Genomic DNA, 24,000 nt, shown 5'->3' with positions numbered 1-24,000 from the left:
TGTCTCTGAACTTCTAATTGAAGCTGCTGCTCGTTGATTGCTCACCAGAAGTTCAGATTAACTGCAGGTCAAAGTTTGCCTGTGTCTTATTGACAAAGTTTCCAGTTTCAGTCAGTCTTCTACCCTATACGTTTAGCTTTTAGCTTCTGCATAATCTCTTTTACTGGTTCGTCCACATGTTCACAGTTATATAAAGTAGAATTTAAGTGCAAGTGGCAGTCTGCAGGAGTTCTTTATACACACAGCTGTTGGTTTTTATGCAAGTCTGCCGCAGTTCTCAGAAGTTATGGGCCGATGTTGTTTATGTGCATACAAAAAATATACAGGAACCTGTAGAGCAATATTTCTGTACACTTGTGTTTCTAAAGATTCATTCTTTTTGGCTTTTTATCTTATCTTGTCTTTATTTTAGAGATAGGACAGTGGATAGAGTCGCAAATCAAGTAGAGAGAGAAAGTGAGCAATCACATGCAACAAAGGAGCCACAATTTCGAACCCGAGCCATCCACTTGAAGATCTGTAGCCTCCCGAGTAAATTCTGTTGTTGTTAAGTCAGGGTGAGATGCTCTTATAAACCTGTATGAAAACATGGATGAACTCACAATGTCTTCTGCCCATTGATTTCTGAAGTGGACTTTGATCATGATGGTGCTGCACTCTGTCGCTACATTCGTCATTTCTGCATACTTTTTATATCACCTTTTGTCTCTGAGACTTCACCTCAATTTCCAGTCTTTCAATTAATGTAAGGTGCATGTGCAAACAGCTAAAGCAGGAAGATTTCAGGGGCCACCTGCCTGAAATGCGTAGTAGTAGTGTGTATGTGAAAATGCCTGAAGTGGATATGTGGATCAATAGAGAACAGTTGTTGTTGCTGAGAAAGCGTTTCGAGTGTAATCAATCTTTTTTAACAAAACCTTTGGACACTGGACAGCTGGATGCTGAGCTTAATTGTTCTACGAGAATCAGGAAGCATATTCCAGCATCTTTGTAAACTATAGCTGACAGGCAACTAATGGTCAACGAGTGTTTTCAGAACTTAAAGACACACAGTAGATACTCGTTCTGTTTGCACTGTCGGATCCAAAAGCAGGGGACACTGTAGTATCAATGAGGATATTTGTATGCTGAGGAACACTGCTGCTGCTTTGTTTAAGGGAGTTACAACAGTAACGTGCATATCAATATCTTGTTCATGGGAAAGGGCAGACTTTGTAGCCGACAAATTCGACATGAAAGAAGATTAGTGGATGCTTCTGAGGCCTTTCTACCTTTGCTATGGATGCTTATGTGAGAAGCTGTCAGAGTTCCCATTTGATCTGATTAGAAAGTTGGCACCACTGATCAAAGAACAAGCCTCATTTGCACACTATCACTTTTCCTTTGAACCTTGCACGGTGTGAGTAAAATAATTTGGCAGATAGGGAACGTGTGTACACCTCCTGATTTGAGAAGTGAATCATAGTAAAGCCTCGTATTAGCATATTACAGATAGTTTGGACAGAAATTAAATTAAATAAGCCGCACATTAATTGCCAATGTGCTTTTGATCTTATGGAGATGTGCAGGACGTTGAAATGATTTGATGAAAACATTCTCACACCTGCTGTTAGAAAAAGTGTGTCTCTGTAGCTCCTCACTCCCCGTCAATCCTTCAGGTACGAGAGACCACAAGCCTCAGAGGGATTACTGTAATGCACTACCAATGTCAAACAAATCTCAGATTAAACGAGTCACTTTCAGAGTGCTTTTGAACCACAAAAACTCACTCTGACAGCTTTGATTCATAACTCATGTTGGCTGCTTCCTTGAGACGTTTTGTTGAGGCCTTGCCAAGGTTATATGTAGAGGATCGAAACTGCAGAGTCTGCAGATTCATGCCATAATATATATCTCGTGCTCCGCGTGGTGAATGGTTGAATTAGCAAACCACTTGCTTTGTTCACTCTTTTCTTTTTAAATCCTCAATAAGAGGAACGATGACCTTTGCATTGTTCGGCACACTGAACAAAGAGGTGTCCTATCAAGAAGTCCTTGAAAAATGATCTACTTTCTGAAAATCACTGCAAGAAAGTTTTGTTCAAAAGCCATTGCAGATGACAGGACAGAAATATGTGGCACATCAATGCGAGCTGTGGCAGGAAGGTTTGCTGTGTCTGACAGCGTAGTGTCCAGAGCATGGAGGTGCTACCAGGAGACAGGCCAGTGCATCAGGAGACGTGGAGGAGGCTGTTGGAGGGCAACAACCCAGCAGCAGGACCGCTACCTCCGCCTTTGTGCAAGGAGGAACAGGAGGGGCACTGCCAGACCCCTGCAAAATGACCTCCAGCAGGCCACAAATGTGCATGTGTCTGCACAAACGGTCAGAAACAGAAACAGACTGCAACATCCTCCAAAATGACCGGTTTGGTGGCGGGTCAGTAATGGTGTGGGACCATATGCTGGTGTGGTTGGCCCTGGGTTCCTCCTAATGCAAGACAATGCAAGACCTCATGTGGCTGGAGTGTGTCAGCAGTCTCTGCAAGATGAAGACATTGATGCTATGTACTGGCCCGCCCGTTCCCTGGATCTGAATCGAGTTGAGCACATCTTGGACATGATGTCTCGCTGCATTTACCAACAACACAACGCACCACAGACTGTCCAGGAGTTGGCGGATGCTTTAGTTCAGGTCTGGGAGGAGATCCCTCAGGAGATCATCCGCCACCTCCTCAGGAGCATGCCCAGGCATTGTAGGGAGGTCATACAGGCACGTGGAGGTCACACACACGACTGAGCCTCATTTTGACTTGTTCTAAGGACATTACATGAAAGTTGGATCTGCCTGCAGTGTGTTTTTCCACTTTAATTTTGAGTGTTACTCCAAATCTAGACCTCTATTGGTTAATAAATTTGATTTCCATTGATCATTATTTGTGTGATTTGTTTGTCAGCACATTGAGCTATGTAAAGAACAAAGTATTTCATAAGAATACTTCACTTGTTCAGATCTAGGATGTGTTATTTTAGTGTTACCTTTATTTCTTTGAGCAGTGTATATTCAACTATATCTCAACACCACCGGATTAAAAGGACAGGCACATTAAATTCAAATTCAATTAAAAATGACTATAGTCAGAAATGTCCATGTCTCTTTGTCACACACTCAGGGGACTAATTCATCATCCATTTCTATCATATTAATGTAAAGACTTAAGCTTAATTAGGGGGTGTAGTTGGCAGTTGGGCATGCTGTGAGTAACGCTAGGCTACTTAAAGCACCCGCTGCTGAATGGCTACAGGTCATAAATTCCAGCTCCTTAATGGTTTCAAATGGGACATGTGTCAAACCATAAACCTAAAATACACTCAGATGATATCCTTTTTTTTAAAAGCAGTCAGTGGTGTTGACCCCTTATCAGATTTGCAGTTGTAGCATCAATAGACTGCACCCCCCCCCCCCCCCCCCCCCCCCATTGAATTACTTTGGATTTTTAAATGTTAAACCCTGAAAGTGTTTGTTATTCAGGAGGTTTAAAATTGATCAAAACAGACATTTACAGATTTTAAAAATGATTATCTGGTTGTGTAAAGTTTAAGTTCTGCATCTTTTTTTTTGCACAGCTTATTAAATGAATGTTTTGTGCTCGGCTGATTGCTCTGATGAAAGAGGCTGCCTTGGAGAGGGAGGAGATAAAAATAAATCTTAATGACACCTGAATGTTTTCATGATAGCAACATTCAGACAACCAATGCTACGAAGTTTGTATTCTGTCACTGTGGATGTAGAGTTAATATGGAAATGATCACTCGATTATCATATTCAGTAAACAAACTATTGAAAGTTAAAAGCGTAATTGTATGTGTGATTTCTGATAAATGACCTATAGAGACTTTATTGCAGATGCATCCAGCTTTCCCTCCATGACCTGCTCAGTCTCATTAAAAGTTTTTACCGATGACTGCATCATTACCTACCCGAACCCAATTTGGAAAAGTTGAGCAATTAGAGAGACAGAATTACTTTCTTCTGATGGAGCCTCACTTCACGAAAAAGGCTCACAAAAGGATGGATTGATTCTTAACATAAGTTGCCTGGGGTTTATTATCTATTATGTTTTACTTCACCCTGCATCTGACCTAATGTGTTGTTCTGTCTGTCTGTTTTTTTTGTTTTTTTTTTACTGTTTCCGTAGTGACAGCATGCCACAGCGGATAGCCCTAATCTGCTTCCTGTCTCTGGTCATGCTGATGAGTGTCCTGGGGAACCTGCTGGTCATGGTGGCTGTCTGCAAGGACAGACAACTCAGGTGAGACTACGCTCTCTCTGTTTTCCTGACATACTTATTATTTTACTCTTTCAATACATACATTTCAAATAAATCGAAGCCACCAATTACCTCATGTATCTCCACCCAGCCAGTCTGGTTACCTGTGCTCTCTATGTTCAGAAGTGCAACATTAAATATTAAGAATAAACAATCAAACAAACAATGAAGCCTGAATAAGATCATAGTGCAGTGATGAACAGTGTATAAGATTTTGAAATCAGCATAACAAATGATGTAATTAAGTATTTATGTCAAGCCAGTTTGCATACATATACAACAACACTTATGAGATTAAATGACTGATTGGTTAAATAATCTCATTTACATTCACAGTGGGTGTTCTGTGACAGGGTTAATTCACAGTGACAGGTCTGATGCTCTGTGACTGTTTAGTGTTCATCAGAGAGGAAGCCTGGGGAAAGAAAGTGTTTCTAGTCGGGGTGTTCATGCGTGCAGTGTTCTGTATTGCCTACCTGAGGGGAGGAGATTCAACAGTTTGTGTCTGGGGTGTCAGGAGTCTGTTACCTGCCTGCTTTCTGACCCTGGAATGATAGAAGTCCTGGATGAAGGGCAAGTGGGCCCTAATGATTTTCTCTGCAGACTGACTATCTGCTGTAGTCCGTGACTGTCCTGTTGGCAGATCTGCACCAAACAGTTAGAACAGACAGATAGACGGGCCAAGGACAAACTGGACTAAGGCGGTGTGAAACATGATTAGTAGCTCCTGAGGCAGGTAGAACTTCCCGAGGGTGAGGGTGGAGGTAGCACTGTAAGTTTGGTGAGTTTTTGGTGGAGGATTTTCAGGATGATGGGGTTAACGCTGAGCTGAAGTCCACAAACAGAATCTTTGCGTATCTGCGATCTGGTCAGGTGGTCCAGCAGGGTCTTTTGAAAGGTCTTCTTATGGCTACTGTGTAACATGGAACGTATGCCCACGTAGAAATCATTTATTCTTTTGCAACCATTAAAATTTCACTAATACACAAGTTTGACCTAAATTATAAATAAGGTTTAAACTGGGCTACGTTTGAGGTTAAGTAAAGCTGATGCTGAAGTCAGAGTGTTTGTGTGGATCAGCGTGTTAGAGTGAGACAAATATAGTAAGGGTTTTTCAAGAGGGGCCGACTGTAAAATAAGTAGAGCGAGAAAACCACAGTTAAGTAATACATCAAATGTTTCTAAAATGGGGACTTTTGGAAGTGGATTCCCCAAACGCTGAACACATCACCAGAAATAAGGTGAATAATGATGTTTAAAGAGAAGTACATGTCACAAAAGAAATGGACTCACTGAAGAGAAAGTTCTGTGCTCTCTGACGCTGGATGAGAAACAGCAGCAGTTCAGCCACACGGGCAGATCGGCCAGGTCAAAGTGAGGACGGCTGGAGCTTTGGGAGACGCTGTCACTGCGATGATTCATTCTTCTTCTGCTCTTCCTCTTCTCCACACCTTTTATTTTACGTCTTCCCCTGTGTCATGCCTCTCGCTCTTGTCCTTCTCTCTTTCCCTGTCACCTAGTGTCTCGTAGATTGTCGGACCCACTCTCTTTGTATCGTTGTCTTTTTCCATCTTGTGACACCTGAGAGCTCAAGGTGACCTCTCCTGGGTGTTGACGTGTATGCTTGTGTTTTGCTGGAGGACAAAAAGAAAAAGTTTTCCTAGACAGGTATTTGTGTGTGTGTGTGTGTGTGTGTGTGTGTGTGTGTGTGTGTGTGTGTGTGTGTGTGTGTGTGTGTGTGTGTGTGTGTGTGTGTGTGTGTGTGTGTGTGTGTGTGTGTGTGTGTGTGTGTGTGTGTGTGTGTGTGTGTGTGTGTGTGTGTGTGTGTGTGTGTGTGTGTGTGTGTGTGTGTGTGTGTGTGTGTGTGTGTGAATGACAGTAATTGAAGTGAGGTCTCATTTCTTTATATAATCACCTACATGCAGTGTGTGTGCATGTGTGTGTGTGCGCATAAACTGATTGTGTGTACTAAAAACGTTGATGAGTGACAAAGTCACCGCTGCGGTTCCTCGCCTCCCTGAGGAGAGAACGATGACAAAATCATGTTTGTTTCTCCGTGCCTCATTGTCTCTCTGTCCACTGGGAAATACACACACATACCCATGCGCACACACACACAGAACCACACACACAAAGAGGGAGAAATCCATCTATTCAATTCCAGCAAATGTGAAAAGGACGCACATGCAGAGTATAGGCACGCAAACTGTGAGACACAAACACAAACAGACAAACCTCCTCAGTGGGAGTGTCCCATGGGTGGCAGTATTTGTGCCAAAATAAAAAGTGAGAACGTCGCAGCAAACCTGCTGCAAATTGGTTCAATGTTGGCGAAACAGCGAGCAAATATTCTGCTTGTTATTTCACAGCATCAGTCTGCCTGTTGACAGTTTTCACGCCAGTCAGTTTTGTTCAAGTTCAATAGAAACCTCATTTTTTATTGCTGTCTAAATCATTGTTGGACAAAACTGAACCAAAACAGATACAAAGTCCCTTGAATATTAAATATACTGTTTTATCCTTGAACTAACGCGTGTTACTACTCAGAATTTTGTGGCATGCATTACCCACGAGCTACTTTGTGTGAGCAGCATTTGCTGAGCCTTGCTAAGAAATGAGTGAGCTTGTCAGCACGATATAACAGCCAGACACTTAGACTTTGACAAAGATTGGAGACACACGGGTATACTTATCAATAAAGTAATTTATTTACCAGGTAAAATCATCAAAACGTACCAAACTCATACTTTTAAAGAATCTGTAAGGTGAGGGTGTGTGATCTGCTGGAGGGGGGATTTGCTGACCAAAGACAAAGAATCTAAAAAACACAGATGTGCGGTCAGACGTGTCTCTCTCATGGGCTCTCAAAGACTGAGTGCCGCTCTAATTTAAGCATGAGGCACAACAGGCCCAGGTGGGTCTCATCTCCTGGTTGCCTTCTCCAAAATTTGGTTAAAATGGAACCAAATATGAACTATATTTGCTGCTTACACCAGTAATGCCCCGCAGGGTTTTGAAATGTCAAGTCCTGTGTGCAATTATATACATTGCTGGGTTGGTGACCATTTAAAGTTCACTTTATAGTGAGTAGTGTGTGCTTTCTGACAGCTCTATTTTTCCAACTAATTAGCCACAAGATAACGACAGTGCACAGTAATTTGGATGAATGACGAGATATTTTCTTTACATTTACTGCTTACAAGGAACGCTGAATGCCTTACATCTAGTAAGCCATCAGGAGATTTCGACATCAATGATTTGGCGAAGGAGGTCAGTTCTTTGCAGGTTGGGCCAAACTTTGAACTTTATTGTAACAGTATTAAAAGATGTAATAATAGCCTGAAAAAATAGATAAACAACGGAGGCGCCAGAAAGGCCAGCGGTTCAAACAGGACATCCCCAACTCTCTCCCCCCAACATGTCCTGTCTCTTAAGCTGTCCTATTCAAGTCAGGCAAATATTCCTAAAATATAACTTTTAGAAAACAACTTAAAAAATGTGCATACCTGCAAAAGAGGTAAGCTGCAAGACATACCCAGAGGCATTTTACACACACGCACACCAAACGGAGTTTTCTCGAGGGAGCTGACACCAGTAGACGGTGGTGCAGAGGGTGCTGAACTCCTCATCAATAACTACCACACACACAAACACAACCACTGCAACCAATCACCTCTTGTTTCTCCCAGTGTGTCATGTCGTGGGAGTTAGTGGACCAAAAAACCCCCACACGCACTCTCACTCAAACACACACACACTCACTCACACACACTTAGACTCAGATGCATGCTGCCACACAGTCTGCACACTGTTTATATGTGACAGTAGGCAGATCTATAAGCACTGAGGCCATGCCAGCCCTCTTTGGTTCACTATTATTTAGGAGGCAAGACATGGATTATTAACTGATAACCACAACAGATGCAATAACTACAAATACTCATTTCTCATTTTACTCATTTCTGGAGTTAAAAACAGCTCTGTAGTTTTTGCTGTTATAAAGTTAAAAAGTTAACAGTATATAGACAAATCTGGAAAGTTGATAAGCTGATTAGGAAGAAAAGCCAAGCTCTCGGGTTAAGCTAATGGGGATCGTAACAAATAAACAAACAAACAAAAAGATGCATTTACTGCACTGGTGTCTTCCTTCAACATCTGCTGTTTTGAGCTATCTTTGTTGTCTCTTTTAATGGTCCCATGGGAAAAAAACAAACAGTGATTGTCAAAGAACAGACCTATAAACCCTTGAATTAGACCATGGGAAATTGTTGTTGGGATAATCTTGTTTTTCTACACAAAAAAAATAAAATAAACTCATTGCTCCATCTGTGTACACACTGGCTTTTAAGGAATTAAGGAAGTTTTGTATTTTCACATTTCTGTTGCTATAAATGTCGTCATAATCTGAGGATTAAAGTGTTGTTGCAGAGAAAGAGGCATGACTCTGGAAATATTTGGTGAAATATAATATAGTATTTCTTCAAAGTGGAGTTGTTACTTGAATGAGGCGGTGACATTGAGCAAAGTTTCAAACACATTCCCGCCTCACCTCCCCGCCTTGTCGTTGTTTTGTCATACTTCTTTATTAACTTCCGTTCTTTCCATATTACATAGTACACGCCGCGTGCTTCAGAACTTTACACCAACCTCTCTGTTACACGATCCCTTTTAATAACGTTTATTTATTCTTTGCACTTACAGCTAAACACGATATGTCACTCTGTCCTAACATGAGGCCAACCTCTCTGGACACTTTAATGGCTGCTAAACTGTGCTGAGTTATAGCCGACTCTGATGTGAATGCACATGTGTAAATTTAGGCTTGAACATCTATTTGTACTTGGTTATATACATCTGCTGGTGCTTATGTTTCAGATGTATATTAACACACGTGAGCCAACCTTGATTTAAGCCTGCCCCACATGCAGCGGGCGGAGCTGACAGATGGTTGTTTCTAGCACTAACAGCCTGGTTTTAGGGGCTGTTTGGGTTACTGACAGGCTGATGGAAAACCCTCACAGCCATCCGCTCTTACTGGAGCTATTAATAGACGACAGACTGGAGAACAGGCCAGCTGACTGACCGACTCCCTCTCTGATTAGCTGTCTCACTAATGTTTTGGTTCGCCTGTGATTGCAAAGGATTACCAACCTTTTTAGGAGGAGATATTGCTAAATCTCAACACTCTACCTTTTACTGCAGACCTGGATTTGTATTTTCTTATTTGCCTTAGATTAAATGTAGGCAAATAATAAAGGTTTTGGTAAAAAATTAAATAAAACTATTGTTGAGGATACATTTGTTTGTTTTTCAATCGATATGAAATCGCTGTTACAGATGAATAATAAATAAAATTAATTTCTCTTGTGGTTCTGATGAAGACTGGTATCATTAGAAAGTCTCTATAATGGAATCGATAGCAAAAAAAAGTACAACAACCCCTATTCCAAGTTGGGGTGGTGATTTATACATACTCATGGAAATATATTATCCAGTACGAGTTGGTAGCACTTTTCAAATGTGACATTAATGTAAAGATTCAATAACTTATAAACTTTAAGTTGTTTTACTGTGAAAGTGTCCATTTTAAAAAGCTCTGATTTGCATGTCTGCGTCTTCAGATAAAGATGAGGCATCACGACATGTTCAAATAAACAAAGGAGGGATTTGATTGTCTCTTTGATTAGGTGATTTTAGAAAAAGAAAGCGAGAGAGTGTGTGTGTGTTTGTGTGTGTGTGTGTGTGTGTGTGTGTGTGTGTGTGTGTGTGTCTGAAAGCTTCTTCATATCAGAGCTAAGCTTGTTTTCAGTAGCTGGTGACTTCACGCTGGTAAAACAACAACATGAACTACAGCTTTAAATGTCAGCGTGCGTTAGAACATCTCTTTATTCTTAAAGGATTTATTAGAAGTGCGATGTTGAACAAAAATACTTGAGCTGACAAACAGTTGATGGGGGCGCTGACGGCTGAGTTTGTGTTGTTATTAATGAATGTGACTGTATTAAAATCTTCGCTAATTTATTGAGACTATAACACAAAACACTTCAGAAAATGTCATGCTTGTCATTTAATGGTGTTAAACTTGCACAGATTGGTGTGTGTGAAATTTACAGTGGGATTGCAGACTGATTGTAAGAATGAATGATTGTGTGTGACTGAAAGACGATTTTTCACCACCGTCAGAATCACGTCATAGTCACCCACTGCCTTCATCGATTTGACCTGAAAAAAACACAATACTCATTCGCACGGCACCTGTGATTACAATCTCGCTTCAACACTAAGACTATACTGCAGAATATTTTTCATTCAATGGATATAGTATTAGTAGTATAGTAGTACTATTGTAGTATAGTGTTTTTAGTAGTATTTTAGTAGTATGTAGTAGTATTTTTTTGTATATTTAGTTTTTTGATCCGAAAAAATAATGAAATAAAATGTCAATTGTATTGCCCCGGGCATAGATAACGTTTTTTTAATAGAATTGAATACATGATGAGCTCAAATAGATATATAGCAGTTATTTCACAGAGGTCGTGTTGGCAACCTGTTTCTTCCTTAATGCATAAAAAAACCTCTGCAGTATACTACAGACCTTGTATTGATACTACAATGTGGATTATTAAGGCTAAGGGAAAGACTAAATAGGTGTGTGGTAACAGTCTTTTAACTTTGCCTCCCTAAGTTCAAAGAATGCAGTAAAACGGTAGAATCTAACTTTTTTTATTGTATTGTCTGTTATTTTGTTAATCGATGCAATACTTTGTAGGATCACTACAACCCTCACCTGAAACAGCCTGTATGTCTTCGACAAAGAATATCACCTTTAATTACAGAGAAAGGAGCAGAAAGGGATGAGCATTCTGCCGGTTTGTTAGGTACATCAATCAATGTGGATTCAGTCCTCCAGGCTCTTCTGTATTCCTGAGTTTTACCTATTTGAAGAGAGAATCTACCTTAATCTCTTTGTCTCTCTGAGGTTTTATCTCATTTCAAGTTTGTGTGTTTGAGGAAAGTTTGGGGACTTTTTTCTCTCCTTCTCCACTCTCACAGCTTAGCACCGCTGTGTCCCTTCCTGTACAAACATAATTTAGACAAGATGGATGCTTCCCCTTTTCTCTGATTTCTTTGTTGTTGTTTTTTTGTTCGCTGGAAATCTATTGTTGAAATCATTTTTTTTTTTTTTTTTTTATGTTGTTATTTGGAATGAAGTACGTCCTCCTCCTATGTTTCGAATGCTCTGTTGTATTTGTTTTGACTAGAGAAGGTAGGCGGTTTCAAGGAAACCCCACACAGCTGTTTTTGACGCCCCTCAATTTGTCACATGAGACCAGTTATCACTGCAAACCAACAGTTGTTGCAATAGTAAAAAAAAAAAAAAAAAAGGTTATACCTGACCTTAAAAGCCTCTACATTTTTCTAATAAGCTCAACTAACAGAAACTGCCAAAAATGTTTTGAATTTTAACATTCATTCTATTTAAAAATGGATATTCAAAGAAAAACATGATTTGTTTGATATAAATAACTGATCGGCAAACAAGTAATACTTATCACAACATAATGCTTTTTTCATTTTAAAAGTTAAAGAGCTCCATTTAGTTTTCCCATTAAAATAATTCAATATTGAAAGAACAGCAATTAAATGAAAACAAACATACAGCTTTCTTTTGTTTTGTTTTCATAATTACAAGGACATGTTCAGAGCTGGTTCATCAAGTATGGGTCTTTGAATTGACAAAAATAACTTAATTAAAACCTTTTCTTTTGGCATATGTTGTTTTATATAGCTGCTGTCCTTTATAATATGTATTTTAAAATAACTTTCAATCTTGTAACGCTCTCTCTTATTATTAGACAGGTGAACATGCACAACAGTAATGCTATGGAAACCTTTTAATCATATACTGTATAAAATAAATCTTCCCCTTCAGGAAAATCAAGACCAACTACTTCATCGTGTCCCTGGCGTTTGCCGACCTGCTCGTGTCCGTGCTGGTGATGCCGTTTGGTGCCATCGAGCTGGTCCACCAGCACTGGATCTACGGGGAGACCTTCTGTCTGGTTCGGACGTCACTGGATGTCCTGCTGACAACAGCGTCCATCCTGCACCTGTGCTGCATCGCCTTGGACAGGTAAGACTTTTTCAAAAATGTGCATACTTCAAACACCTCAAATGTTGTGTTTTTAAATATGTGACAAAAAAACACATTTTGTTGACAGGAAAACTATTTAATCATATTGTGTCTGCTGTACAATGCTCCAAAACCTCCTATATGAAAACTTTTAGCCTTTTTTGTTAAGATTTCAACATCGTGCACCGTAGTCAAATAAAAATGGATTGTGTCTTCTGGAATCCAAAACCTAATACTGCAATGATCAAATGCAGCAAGATTGTCTTATATAAAAGGTGTTTCCGGTGTCATGTTTATTTTATAATCCAGCTGGATGAAACCAATTCTTTCACGTGAAATACTGTTTATATGCAGCCTAACATCTGATAGCTGTGAGGCCTTGACACACAAACGTACAGGCTGTTAGTGTGTGATACAGTGATGTCATAGGTGAGGTGACTGAAGCAGACATACCACAGGCTTATTTAATGCAGATGAAGCGTCCCTCAGTAGTGTTGAGGAGCTAGAATATATGCAAGCAAGCCTATTTCACAGGCAGGGGACAACTGTACTCGTGCCCTCTTAGAACATTTGTTTCTTGAATTGTGTGTAAAAGACTGAAAATGTGCCCCAAAACTTGCCAAACTCAAAAAATTAAAAGTTAAAACAAGTTGTTAAATTGTAATAGCACGTTCTTCATATTAGCACTACACAAAGATAGATCCTGTGGTAAAACACCGATGTGAAAGTCTCTTATAAGACAGAGTGTGATCTGACGTCTTCTTTTTTAAGCGATGCCCTTCATTTTGACAGCTCTGATATTAACTCGAGGGAAAGTTCTTCCAGACCAATAGCACCGATTCTGTGAGAAAGCAGACTGGATAAATTCTTATTATTGCTCCTGCAGCCAGTCTGATGGAATTTGTTTTAGCACAGAGGACCAAAAAAAGAAAAGACTTGGCATTTACAGCACCTGACAAAACTCAGCTCTTCAGCAGACGTAAACAACACAGACAATTCAAACTACAAGAGGGCTCAGTGAAAGTTATTCCTTCAGGCTCCCTAAAATGCATAAATATCCTGTTTACGTAATTTCATTACTGTATTCACATTGTGCTGGAATGCAGCTTAGCTTTTACCAAAGGCAGGGTAGCTATTCTTCAAAAACTAGCATGATTTTGATAGTAGCATTCTGTCCGTTCTCCTCATTCACTCACCCCCTCCCCTCAAAAGCCCCGCCCCTCACTTAAGCCTGGTTCACACGGCAGGATAACTACGCCGATTTTGGCCCCGATTCTCCCCTTCCGATAATCTTAAGGACGCCCCGATCATCATAAGATAATCTTATAAGATCATCCTGCCGTGTGTGGTGTGTTCAGACTGCTCTCGTCTGGTCGGAAGAATGTCGGGACCGCTCCGATCTCAAATCGGGGATATTCAACATGTTGGATTGTTTTGGCCCGATCTCTCATCATGTGTGGTGTCCCCCGAGGAGAAAACGAGCACGAGCCTGTTGAATGTGACGCATAGCCAATCAGAAAGCGAGGTGACGTAGTAGCGAAAACACCGGGATAAAAACAGCACAAACGATCCCTGTTACATCCTCTTCGTCCGTTTGTTGACTCTGGAATCACGTTTGATCTGGAGAGATTTTGCGAGATTTCCCGTCTGATCGGGGGACGTTCGCGAGTGAAATCGGTTGGTGTGTGGTGTGTTGATGTTGCCGTGTGGCCGCACACCACACACTGTACGACCAAAAGTGTAAAACCTCTGATTATTTATCGCCATGTGTGTGGTCTCTAAAGTTTGGGAAATCGGCCGACAATTTTAAAATCCTGCCGTGTGAACCAGCCTTTACATTGTTCCAGAAGCGGATTTCAGCTCATGCTTTCAGTGTGAGATTGAGCAGGGAGTCAGGGAGGCATCATTATTTTATAAAATGTGTACCGAGTGCAAACATTGGTTGAAGTTTTTACAGGCTTACAACTGATGATGACTGATTTTTTTTTGTTTTGTTTTTTCAGAAAATTATTAATTACTGTCAAAAAATCAATATCAACCAAAACCTTATAAAGTGTATCTGGAGAAACACTATACAACGGGTGATTTATTTGGAGTTATGCATCCATTTTGATTTCATGAATCAATCTTTATCAACCTTTATTTGTATAGTGTCAATTTATAACAGATGTTATCTCGAGACACTTTGCAAAAAGCAGGTAAAGGACCTTACTGAATGATACATGTTATCCATAGTTATGTACGTAGCTGACCTGATTGAAAGGTGAGTGCAATGTAACGATTTGTCAAGAGGCTTAAAACCCGTCTCAGCTCCACCGCTAAGCCTGTTGTTAGGTTGACTGAAAGTCAGGCAGGATTTCCAGCATGGCAGCCAGTGATCCTCTGGAACCCCTGCAGGAACAGATGGGTGACGTCGCTCAGCCTCAGTTTATGTATATTTACAGTCTATGTTGTAAACCCAGACCCCAACACAATCAATCTGATATGGCACACAAAAAAAGATAATAATTAAGCAATTTCATGTGTGAAATGTGTCGGACTGCAGTGTTTCTAGAAATCTTGACTCAAATATATGTTTTTTTTTTACAGATCATGGCTATAAATTATTTCCAAATATTGTACTAAAAAAAAACTTTGTTTATATTTGTTTATTTGAGCAGAAGTTTCACAGTTGTTCCACAGCTTTTAGGGTTAGTTTTTAGGGTTTGTGTAAAAAATAGAGTCTCTCACTTTTGGTCAGTAAACAAACGCGTAACTTGTTGGGAAGTTGCTGTGATTATTTTATGTTGCTTACCTCATTCTATGGGTATCTGTTGTGCATTGAGGCTGCAGCCGGGAGGAATATCTGAACCAGACAAAGTAAGGCTTATCATGCAGACTGCTGGATTCCTTTTGATCCATAATGCTCAAATCAAAAGAAGTGTGTGCAAAAGTCACAGTCTTATCACCGTTTTTACACTTCCAAAGATGATAAGTGCTCAAAGAATTTTGCTGTAAATGTGCTGGATTTCTGTTAAGCCCTAAAAAAGCTAATATTTTGAGCTGGAGTATATGAAAAATGTATCAGTACATTGTTACTCTGCACCCTGAATGTAATCTCAGGACCTAGTTTGGCTGGATACAGAGGGAATATTGATTGAGCTCAGGTCTCATTATTGTTGTTGATCATGTCTTCAGGATTTGTCTGCTAACACAAATGTGGAAAATCCTTAAGAATGCACAGTTGACCTCTACAATCTCACCTTGAAGCATTTATAACAATGGTGAAGCTCAATTGCACAACCATAGAAGTGAGCTTCATCTCACACATATGTGTTTTTAATGAAGACTCAAACACAAGATCATCTTCCAAATTAGACAATCAAAGATGCAAAGCTCGCAGCACTTAAGGAGGAAATGGTTTCCTCACTCAATTACCAGACCGGAGACGCTTCTATGCATACAGCTGTCTCTGCATCCTGGAGCTTCATTTTCAGCCTTCATTACCCCAAATTCACTCTTGTCCCCAGTGAATGGCATCACATATCCTGTGTTCCTCATCTAATTCCTCCGCTCGCTTCTTTGGTTGTTCTTTTTAATATTTCTCTCAAGAACTATGTCGAACATGCCAGTGACCTTACCCTCTGTAAGCTGCTTCCTAAATTGGGAAAGTGTAGTATATTCAGACTCTTATTATGCTTCATTTAGTTGAGCTTTAACTATAAAAGGCTCCTGCTGCAACATTCAGCGTTCCATTATTACTGGCCTTGTTGATCGTCTTATTTATTTATGTTTAATAAAAATTCTCCATGTCACACCAAAGATTCCCCGTTCCTCCTTGCTCATCCGCTTTATGTGGGCAAAACAGCTCCATCAGATTAGAGTGCAGCTCTGCACAGAATAGCTAAGGTGTGGATGGCTTTTCTTCCTTCTAATACACAAAACATGAGCAATCTGCATGAAACAGTAGCACTTTGTGGGTGTGTTAATGCCTGCATATAAATATTTTGAATTGTTTTGTGGATAGGGTCCTAAAAGGAGGCAGAGTGCAGGTGTTATTTTTTGAACAATTAATGCAATATTAGCAAGTCCTATAATCCATTCATCGTGGCTCTGGCTCCAAGTTGTTGATATCCTTGTTTCTGTCACATACTTGTTTGCAAACCAATTCAGATTCGGAACTCTGGAACGTTTTCCAGGTCTGCTTTCTCAGTAAACATGCATCAAATAATGAAATATCATAACATCATCTTATGAATAGTTAGGCTGTACCAAGCTGCCAAATCATCGACTTGCGATTTCGCATGAGCTGCTATCACCGTCTCAAGAGTTTCACTTTAACGCATCAAATAACTCGTAAACTGTCAGAGTGTAATTAAAGGTTTTCAGGCCATTAGAGATGAAGTTTGTGTGTGTATTAAAAGCACCACACAGACTGACAGAAAGAGAGGGAGTGTAAGGGTGTCCTCATGGAAAACTGCAGGATGAGACGGAGAATTAATGAAACTGCCACTCAAGAAAGTCGTACCAAGAGGGAGTCTGGAGCCCTGAACGGCACAACGCCCAGATTAAGTGTGTGTATGTTTGTGTTCTGTTGGATATTTAAATATGTCAACAAACATGCAAAAACACATTTTTTGGGGGGCAAAAAAATAAATAAAGGCACCAAAGATTAAACGAAGCTTTCATCACAGAGAAACACAAACACAAGAGTAAAGGATAGTCAGGTGAGAGAAAGAAAGTCATGTATGCTACCCAAAGGGTTTTTTTGCCCATCGTTTTACCTTAAGCCTACCTTTCTGAGGGTCTGATTCACAAACGGATTGCATGGCTCTTGGAGCCAGCCTCAAGCAAACTTATTGTCCCCTCTGTCATTGAGGAGCAGCATGTTGTCTCTCTGACCATCAAGGTCTTATTGCAGTCTTTATGTCCATATGGCATGCCCTTATTAGCTTAAAGACATTACCTGGCATATGCAAAAACCAACTTTTCTTTACTGCATGAATTTTGTTTTATAAAGAAAATCCCTCAGTTTGCAGACTGTCCTCTGCGAATTGAAGTTCAGATTTCTGCCTTTTTTCTTGAAAAACATGGAGACGAGTCCAGGTTTTTTTTTTTTTCACCTCTGAGTAGTTCCTGCACATCTGTCCTTTCTGTCTCAAACAAGTTTCACCAACCTGAGGGGAAGGCCAACCTCTGAGTCACCTTAGTGGTAACACCCGGGGGAAAGAAACACACACAGCTCTAGCTTCAGCACAGAGTACTGCTGTAAGGTTAGAGTAGTAGTTAAAAGTAACTGGAATGAGAATATAATGGTTTCTGTCAACTCAAAGCTTCCCATTATGATACGCATGATTAAAAGTTTGACTGGAGTTTGACAGGAATATTTTCAGGTCAAGCCCTGAAGACTGTTTGATATTAGGTTTTAGAAGCTTTGCAAATTCTCTGAGATAACAGTTTTTACATTAAAGACATTTTTTGAGAGAAAATGAATCAATGATCGCTGGTAGGAAAAAAGAGATCGCTAAGTGTAGAGCTGTGTTTCATGGACTTGTAGTACTCTGCAAATTGTAAAGTTTCAGTGATGAGGAGGTAAAAGAGCTTTCACCTGGATCCACGCTGTTAATTTGTTGGACCCTTGTGTAAGGTCATGGTGTTAGCCCTGCTGGGGGAAGTCAAAGAGACCTGGAAGCAGTTCTGCTCCGGAGACCCGACTCAGAGTAAAACACACTAATTAGAGTAATTGAGTTTCCCTGCAGGGACATAAAGGGTTAAGTGCCTTGGGGAAGGAGAGCACCTTGATGGTACAAGGAGTGAAACAGGTCTTGATTACTCCAGACAGTTCAAGAGTCAGGGTCAACAATATCCATGTTGAGATGCAATTATGGTTGTGCAAGTTAGCTCTGTGAATATTGAAAGCATAGTAAGTCATTTTTATTCTTCCTGATTGCTTATTTGGACAGTGCCCAGTTTTTTCTTTTTTATGAAGAGCTCTACAGTCCACTGGGTGTCATAATTGAAAGCGACTGATAGGACAAACAAACACAGGACTATTATTCACGACTTTGGGGTTAAACAAATAATCGGTGTTGTTGTATATTTTCAGAAGGTGACTTTTTTAGGTTCTGTTATGTATGTTTTGAAAGATATTCTTTGACCCATACCAACTGGAACCACCATCGTTTTCCAAACATAATCATCTAGTTTTGGTGCCGGATCACGACCAAACTGCAACCTTCTTGGATAGTTAACAACATGTAAATGATTTTTCAACGTCTAAAATGTATTAAATGTGAAATGTTCCTCAGCAAACATCATTTTAAGATCAATGTTCACTTTGTATGAGTTTTAATTTGAGTCTAATCGCTGCTTTCATATTTATTATTGCTAGCTGGACCAAGCTGCACTGCACTATTAAAACAATCTTATTACAAAGTGTAAAACCACCAACCACTCTGCCATTTTTGACGGTTTTTCGAGTGACAACTTGCTGACAAACACTCCCATGTTACAGATGGTTCCTTTGACAATGAGGCAGTTTCAGTTTCTGTCAGCAGCTGTTTTGAGAAACACTATGATATGATTCAGATCAAAAAAGAGAGAGGCTCGAGAGACGGGGATTGAACAAAAAAATGAAGAAGATGTTTGAAAGAAGAAAGAGACCGTCAGATGCCTGGATGAAAGTCAGTTCGGATCGTACGGAAACTGAAACAAAACAGTGATTGAAATCAACAGGTTAAGCATGAAGCAGTGTGTGCACACATTTAGAGTTAGTGTGAGGTGCTCATTGGACGGGGAAAGTTGTAGACATCACATCACAAGGAAACTTGTTAAGGAGTCAAGTGACACAAGGACGAGGCTTTCTATTGATATGCGTTTGAGTTTGTCTTATTGATAGATTGATATATTTTTCTTGTGATATGTAAGATACAAATGTGTTTACACTTCTCTAGCTGTGTGAAGCTTCCACAGAGTAGACTGATGCTGACCTGATATTCCGTGCACAGCCGTTGGTGGAAAATAATAGACTGTATTTATTTAAATTTTCCTCATCTTTTCAATGAAAGAAGTTTCTCTTGATGATGCATGCATTGCATGTTGAATAAACAGTCTCTACCATCAGTATTCATGAAACCTTTATGGAGGTGTTCCTCGAGGGTTCCACTTGTTGTTGCACACTTTAAATGCATTTCCCCTGAATCTCCCGCATGAGGGGACTCTTTTAGGAACTTTACTTTGTGCTCCATCTGCTTCCTCAAAGTGTTTTCAACTCATTTGCCAATGGAGTGTCTGCATTTATTTGCCTCTTCAAGGTTAGAGGAGCTGTGGCTGCAACACAAAATGTAATAGGAGGTCAAGAAAAAAAAGACCCTCGCTTTGCCCTTACCTTGAAGAAATCTTTAAATTTTAATGTTTGACTTTTATGGGAAGAAAGATTCATGGTGAGGAACAAAGAAAGGCTTTCTCTCTATTTTTCTTAATCCCCTCAAGATGCCCTAAATCAAGGCAGAGAACCCCTGCTTACATCAGTGAAACAGATTTATCATCCTGCTGGTCAGCTCCCTGTGGGAACGTTGGAAAATATTTTAATCTTAATGAGGATGTCTCCTAAAAGCAGCTTGGAGTCCAGTTTACCTTTGTGACCAATATAATGCTAAGTGGTTGAGGCAGAAGTGGAATAAGGAATTAAGTTATTAAGCATGGTCAGAAATGCTGTTTATTTTCTCTTTTCAACGCTGAGGTTCAAACAGGACTGCAGTTCAAAGCGTTGGCCTGCAGAAAGCTTTTGGCATTTTACATTATGGCTGCTGATGGCCTCTGGTTCATAGAGAAAAGAAATCTGACCTTTGCTGCTATATGTGCTCTGAGGAGAAAGTAAACTCAAAGAAGCACATGCAGACAAACAAACCAGATATCTGCAAGAACAAATGTAAAGGATCTTAACACTGTTCAAACAGGTGACAAAATGTTTCCTTTTTTAAAGAGTTTCTGTCTCTAATGTTGCAAAGTATCTTAATATTTGTTTCTACTTAAAGGGAAACTTTCTAAAGGAATGCCACTACAGGCCCAATTCATTTGATTATATTGTCAAAATGAACCTTTAGCAAAGGGTTCATAGCAAAGTGCTTCAGAACTTCTGGTGAAGACTGACTGCAAGAATGAAGGAAAGGTCCATTCCAACATATTTGGTCTCCAGGAGGAGAAAAGGGGCTCTGAAAGAATCCTGTTTATGTTCGTTGTAGCTTCCAGCATCCTTAAAAACAAAAACAGTTTCAATGAGATCATAGCAAAATGAAAATAATACATTTCATCTGTTTTTTTTCTATGACAGGGAGCATCTGCTGAGCAAATCCCTGGAGGTGAAAGAGTGTAAACACAGAAGGAAACAGTCAGAAACGTCTGGATTCATTAATAAAAGAATTTAGAAGAAAAAAGCAAAAAAAAAAAAGAAGTCTCCAAAACAAAATATTTTGTGCACGTTTTACCTGCGTATAAACACTGTCATCTCAAACGGTGTTTTTTTTTTCATTCTGTCTGTAATGCTGCAAACACTGTCACTGAATTCAAATATCTCGTGACCCAAAGAGAATGCACTATTGAGCTGTTGATGGAACGTTACAGAAACAACAGGGAATAAACAAAAACGTAAAAAAAAAAAAAAAAAGATCAGACAGCTTGTATGGAGACTCTCTCACCCCTTCCCTCCGTAACTCGATCAACCGTATAAACCAGAGTTTGAATCTTGTCTGCCAAAAATTGGATCACTGACTCATCAATAATCAATATAATCTTTAATTTTTACACAACAGTTTCAGTAAAATTCTTCTGATCCTGTCCTTGGCACAAATGGAACAACATTACAAACATATTGTTTTGTATAAATTTTAAAGCAACTGCTCTAGGATTTTTTTTTATTTTTTTTTTGAATGAAATACTCACACTATGAGCGAAATGTTATAGTCTAGGGTCTCTTGTAAGAAATAGCTGACTTTGTGTGAAAACCTTGTGTTGTGACAGCACTGGTCAGAGGTCTATCACAGCTCCGAATCACAGGAGAGAACTGAAGAGATAAAGAAACACTCTGAAAGCTCCCCAGCATCCCTCCATGCATATAGTACCATAAAAAGAAACGTTGCCTCTGCTAAATTTCTGCTTGCGGAACTTGGCTGATATGGACAACACAAGCTTGTGTACATGACAGAGAAAGAGAGAGAGACAGAAACCAGAGAAAAAGAGAATTGAAGAGGAAATGCAGAATGAAGCCAAGACAGAACCTAAAGAAATAAGTGAGCAGCTGCAGGAGAAGGCTTCTCATTCATTCTCTGTTAGTGGAAGATGCTGAGAAAAGCTGAATGGAAATCAATTAAGACTAAAAATACCAATACAGCTAAAAGAAGGATGCTACAACTGCAGGCAGTGAAGAGGCATTAAGGCTGAGACAGAAACACAGGAAAACTCAATGAGCAAGATAAAGCTTTCGTCAGAGAGAGGAAAATATGTCGATAAAAGACAAATAAAAGAAATGCATGTCAAAGATGTGCATGGTCCCACATCCTGAATTATTGCTTAACAGATGTAAATGTTGTTAATTTAAGTGTCTGACAGAAGAAAACACAGCAAATCACTCAATCCACTGAGAGGAAAAACTGTTCTTTGACCTTCACAGCATCTGTTTGAAAACCTCACACATAATGATGGCTACTTTACTTCATGGCTACTTGCTTTAATTCTGTCCCTGAGTTTTATTCAGATGTGTTATTTGTATCACTTTGCTGCATGGTACTATGACCCACCCACCCCTCCCCCCCGCCATATGCAATTATATTGTCCAAACCTGCCAACACAAATTAAGTTATGCCGAAAGAACAGCAGCAGATGCTGATGACTGACACGGCAGGGGAAAGCTGTTTGGAAAGAGTTGTTGAGTTTTGACATGTGTCACTAGAGATCACATTCTGACACAGTTTCTTTCAGCTAAAGACGTGGTTATGTATATCAAACAGTTGGAGCAGGAGCAGGAGACCAAACCAGGAGAGATTCCAGTTTTGCTTTGTACTATTTTTTGTAAATTCAGACTTGCTTTAAAACAGTCCACAATACTTTGTTGTTCTACTCCTTTTCACCTTTCTTATTGTGTTTTTTTTAATTGTGACTCAACTGTGCACTTTCTGCAATGCTGCGTCCTGGTGAATGAGAAGAATTGACCTATTCAGGTTAAAATGTTGTAATTTTCTGTTTGGATGAAAAAAAAAAATCCCAATTCTGTAAAAGCAAATGAGATAAACAAGCATGGAGTTAAGAGAGTCGTGCAAAAGCAACACATATACATACAGTATGTGTGTTGAGAGAGAGCTCACGAAACACAATTTGTGCTCCTGGCTATTTGATTTGCGAGCGCATCCTCGCTCATTCATCTCATTTGCACTGGCAGATTTTGGCATTATTTTTCCCACCATAATATTCTCCCATATCTGGGGTTAAAATGAAATCAAATGTCCTGCAGTGGTGTTTGAGCAAGGAATGTAAGATGATGCTTTGTGTGTCTCAGAAGACCAGCGTTCACATACATAAAACTGTATCAAAATCATCCACGTAAACAGAGAGAGACGTTGAGTAGATCAGAAGAAAAAAGGCACTATTTGAAGGGCTTGTGTTCGGGGCATGCTGCCATTCAACCATGCTACATCTGCCTCTAATCTATCCCAGGTTAATGTGAGGCTATGCATGCTATAGGTCCCTGTATGTGTCATATTGTGCTTCTGTGTTTCCATATGGAAGCTTGAATTCTCTCAGTGCAACAATTCTTACTCGTATTTCACGGTGTGGGGGGTTGTCCTTTAAACTTCCTCATCCACACTTGAAGAACCCATTTGCAACCTTTCAACACAACTATTTTGGCTATTCAGATAGAAAGGCTCTCTTGACCTTTCTTAATGCCACGACACATGCAGACCACACACAGAATACACAAGCACTCCAAATTACTGATGCCTGTGAAATGCCACGCACCGCAAACAGGTAATGAGGTGCGACCGAAGCAGGGGAGGCAGCAAAATACCAACAGTGACAGGCGCTGGGATAAAGTGGATTAGCTTTAATACTGCTGCTGCAGAGCTCAGTGTTCAGTCATCCCTGTGAGGATCAGGAAAGGTTATAAAAATGTGTAAATTCAGCTGCTGTGGGGAGGATGAGTGTCAGAGATAGACACTTAATCAGAAAGAAAGCTGCAACAACATTATTGATTATTATATAGTCATTCTTAGGATGGAACTTATTTTGGTTAGCATCATTTTTAATGCAGTTTTTTCTCTCCTTTGGAATGCCTTGTGACACAGTGCTCAAAAACAGAGAATAGCAGTACAAAATATGTGAACGTATAAGTTAAAGGAGCAACATGTATTGTACCTGGAATAACAGATAGGCGTTGACCTCTTAAGGAAGGCTTAGCTATGGTAAAAGAAAAGCCAAAGGTTGCTGATTTGGTTCAGTTGGTAGAGCAGGCGCGCCATGCACAGCGGCTACCCTGATGCTGTTTGATGCACGTCATCTCCCACTCTCTCTCCCCACATTTCCTGTCTC

General features: G+C 39.9%; 1 protein-coding gene across 2 annotated transcripts in view; it reads left to right on the top strand.

The window, feature by feature from the left end:
* Window positions 1-24,000, top strand: part of htr4 (5-hydroxytryptamine receptor 4) — a 134,776-nt gene that overhangs the window by 58,992 nt on the left and 51,784 nt on the right. For both annotated transcript variants that reach the window (XM_079352347.1, XM_079352348.1), the window contains exons 3-4: window positions 4,176-4,289; window positions 12,241-12,441. In XM_079352347.1, coding sequence (XP_079208473.1) covers window positions 4,176-4,289; window positions 12,241-12,441 — 315 coding nt within the window. The remainder of the gene's footprint in view (window positions 1-4,175; window positions 4,290-12,240; window positions 12,442-24,000) is intronic.

This window comes from Symphodus melops, assembly GCF_947650265.1.
Source record: "Symphodus melops genome assembly, chromosome: 9".
NCBI classification, from domain to species: domain Eukaryota; kingdom Metazoa; phylum Chordata; class Actinopteri; order Labriformes; family Labridae; genus Symphodus; species Symphodus melops.
Note: the sequence above shows the minus strand (reverse complement) of the source record. Positions and strands in the feature narration are given on the sequence as shown.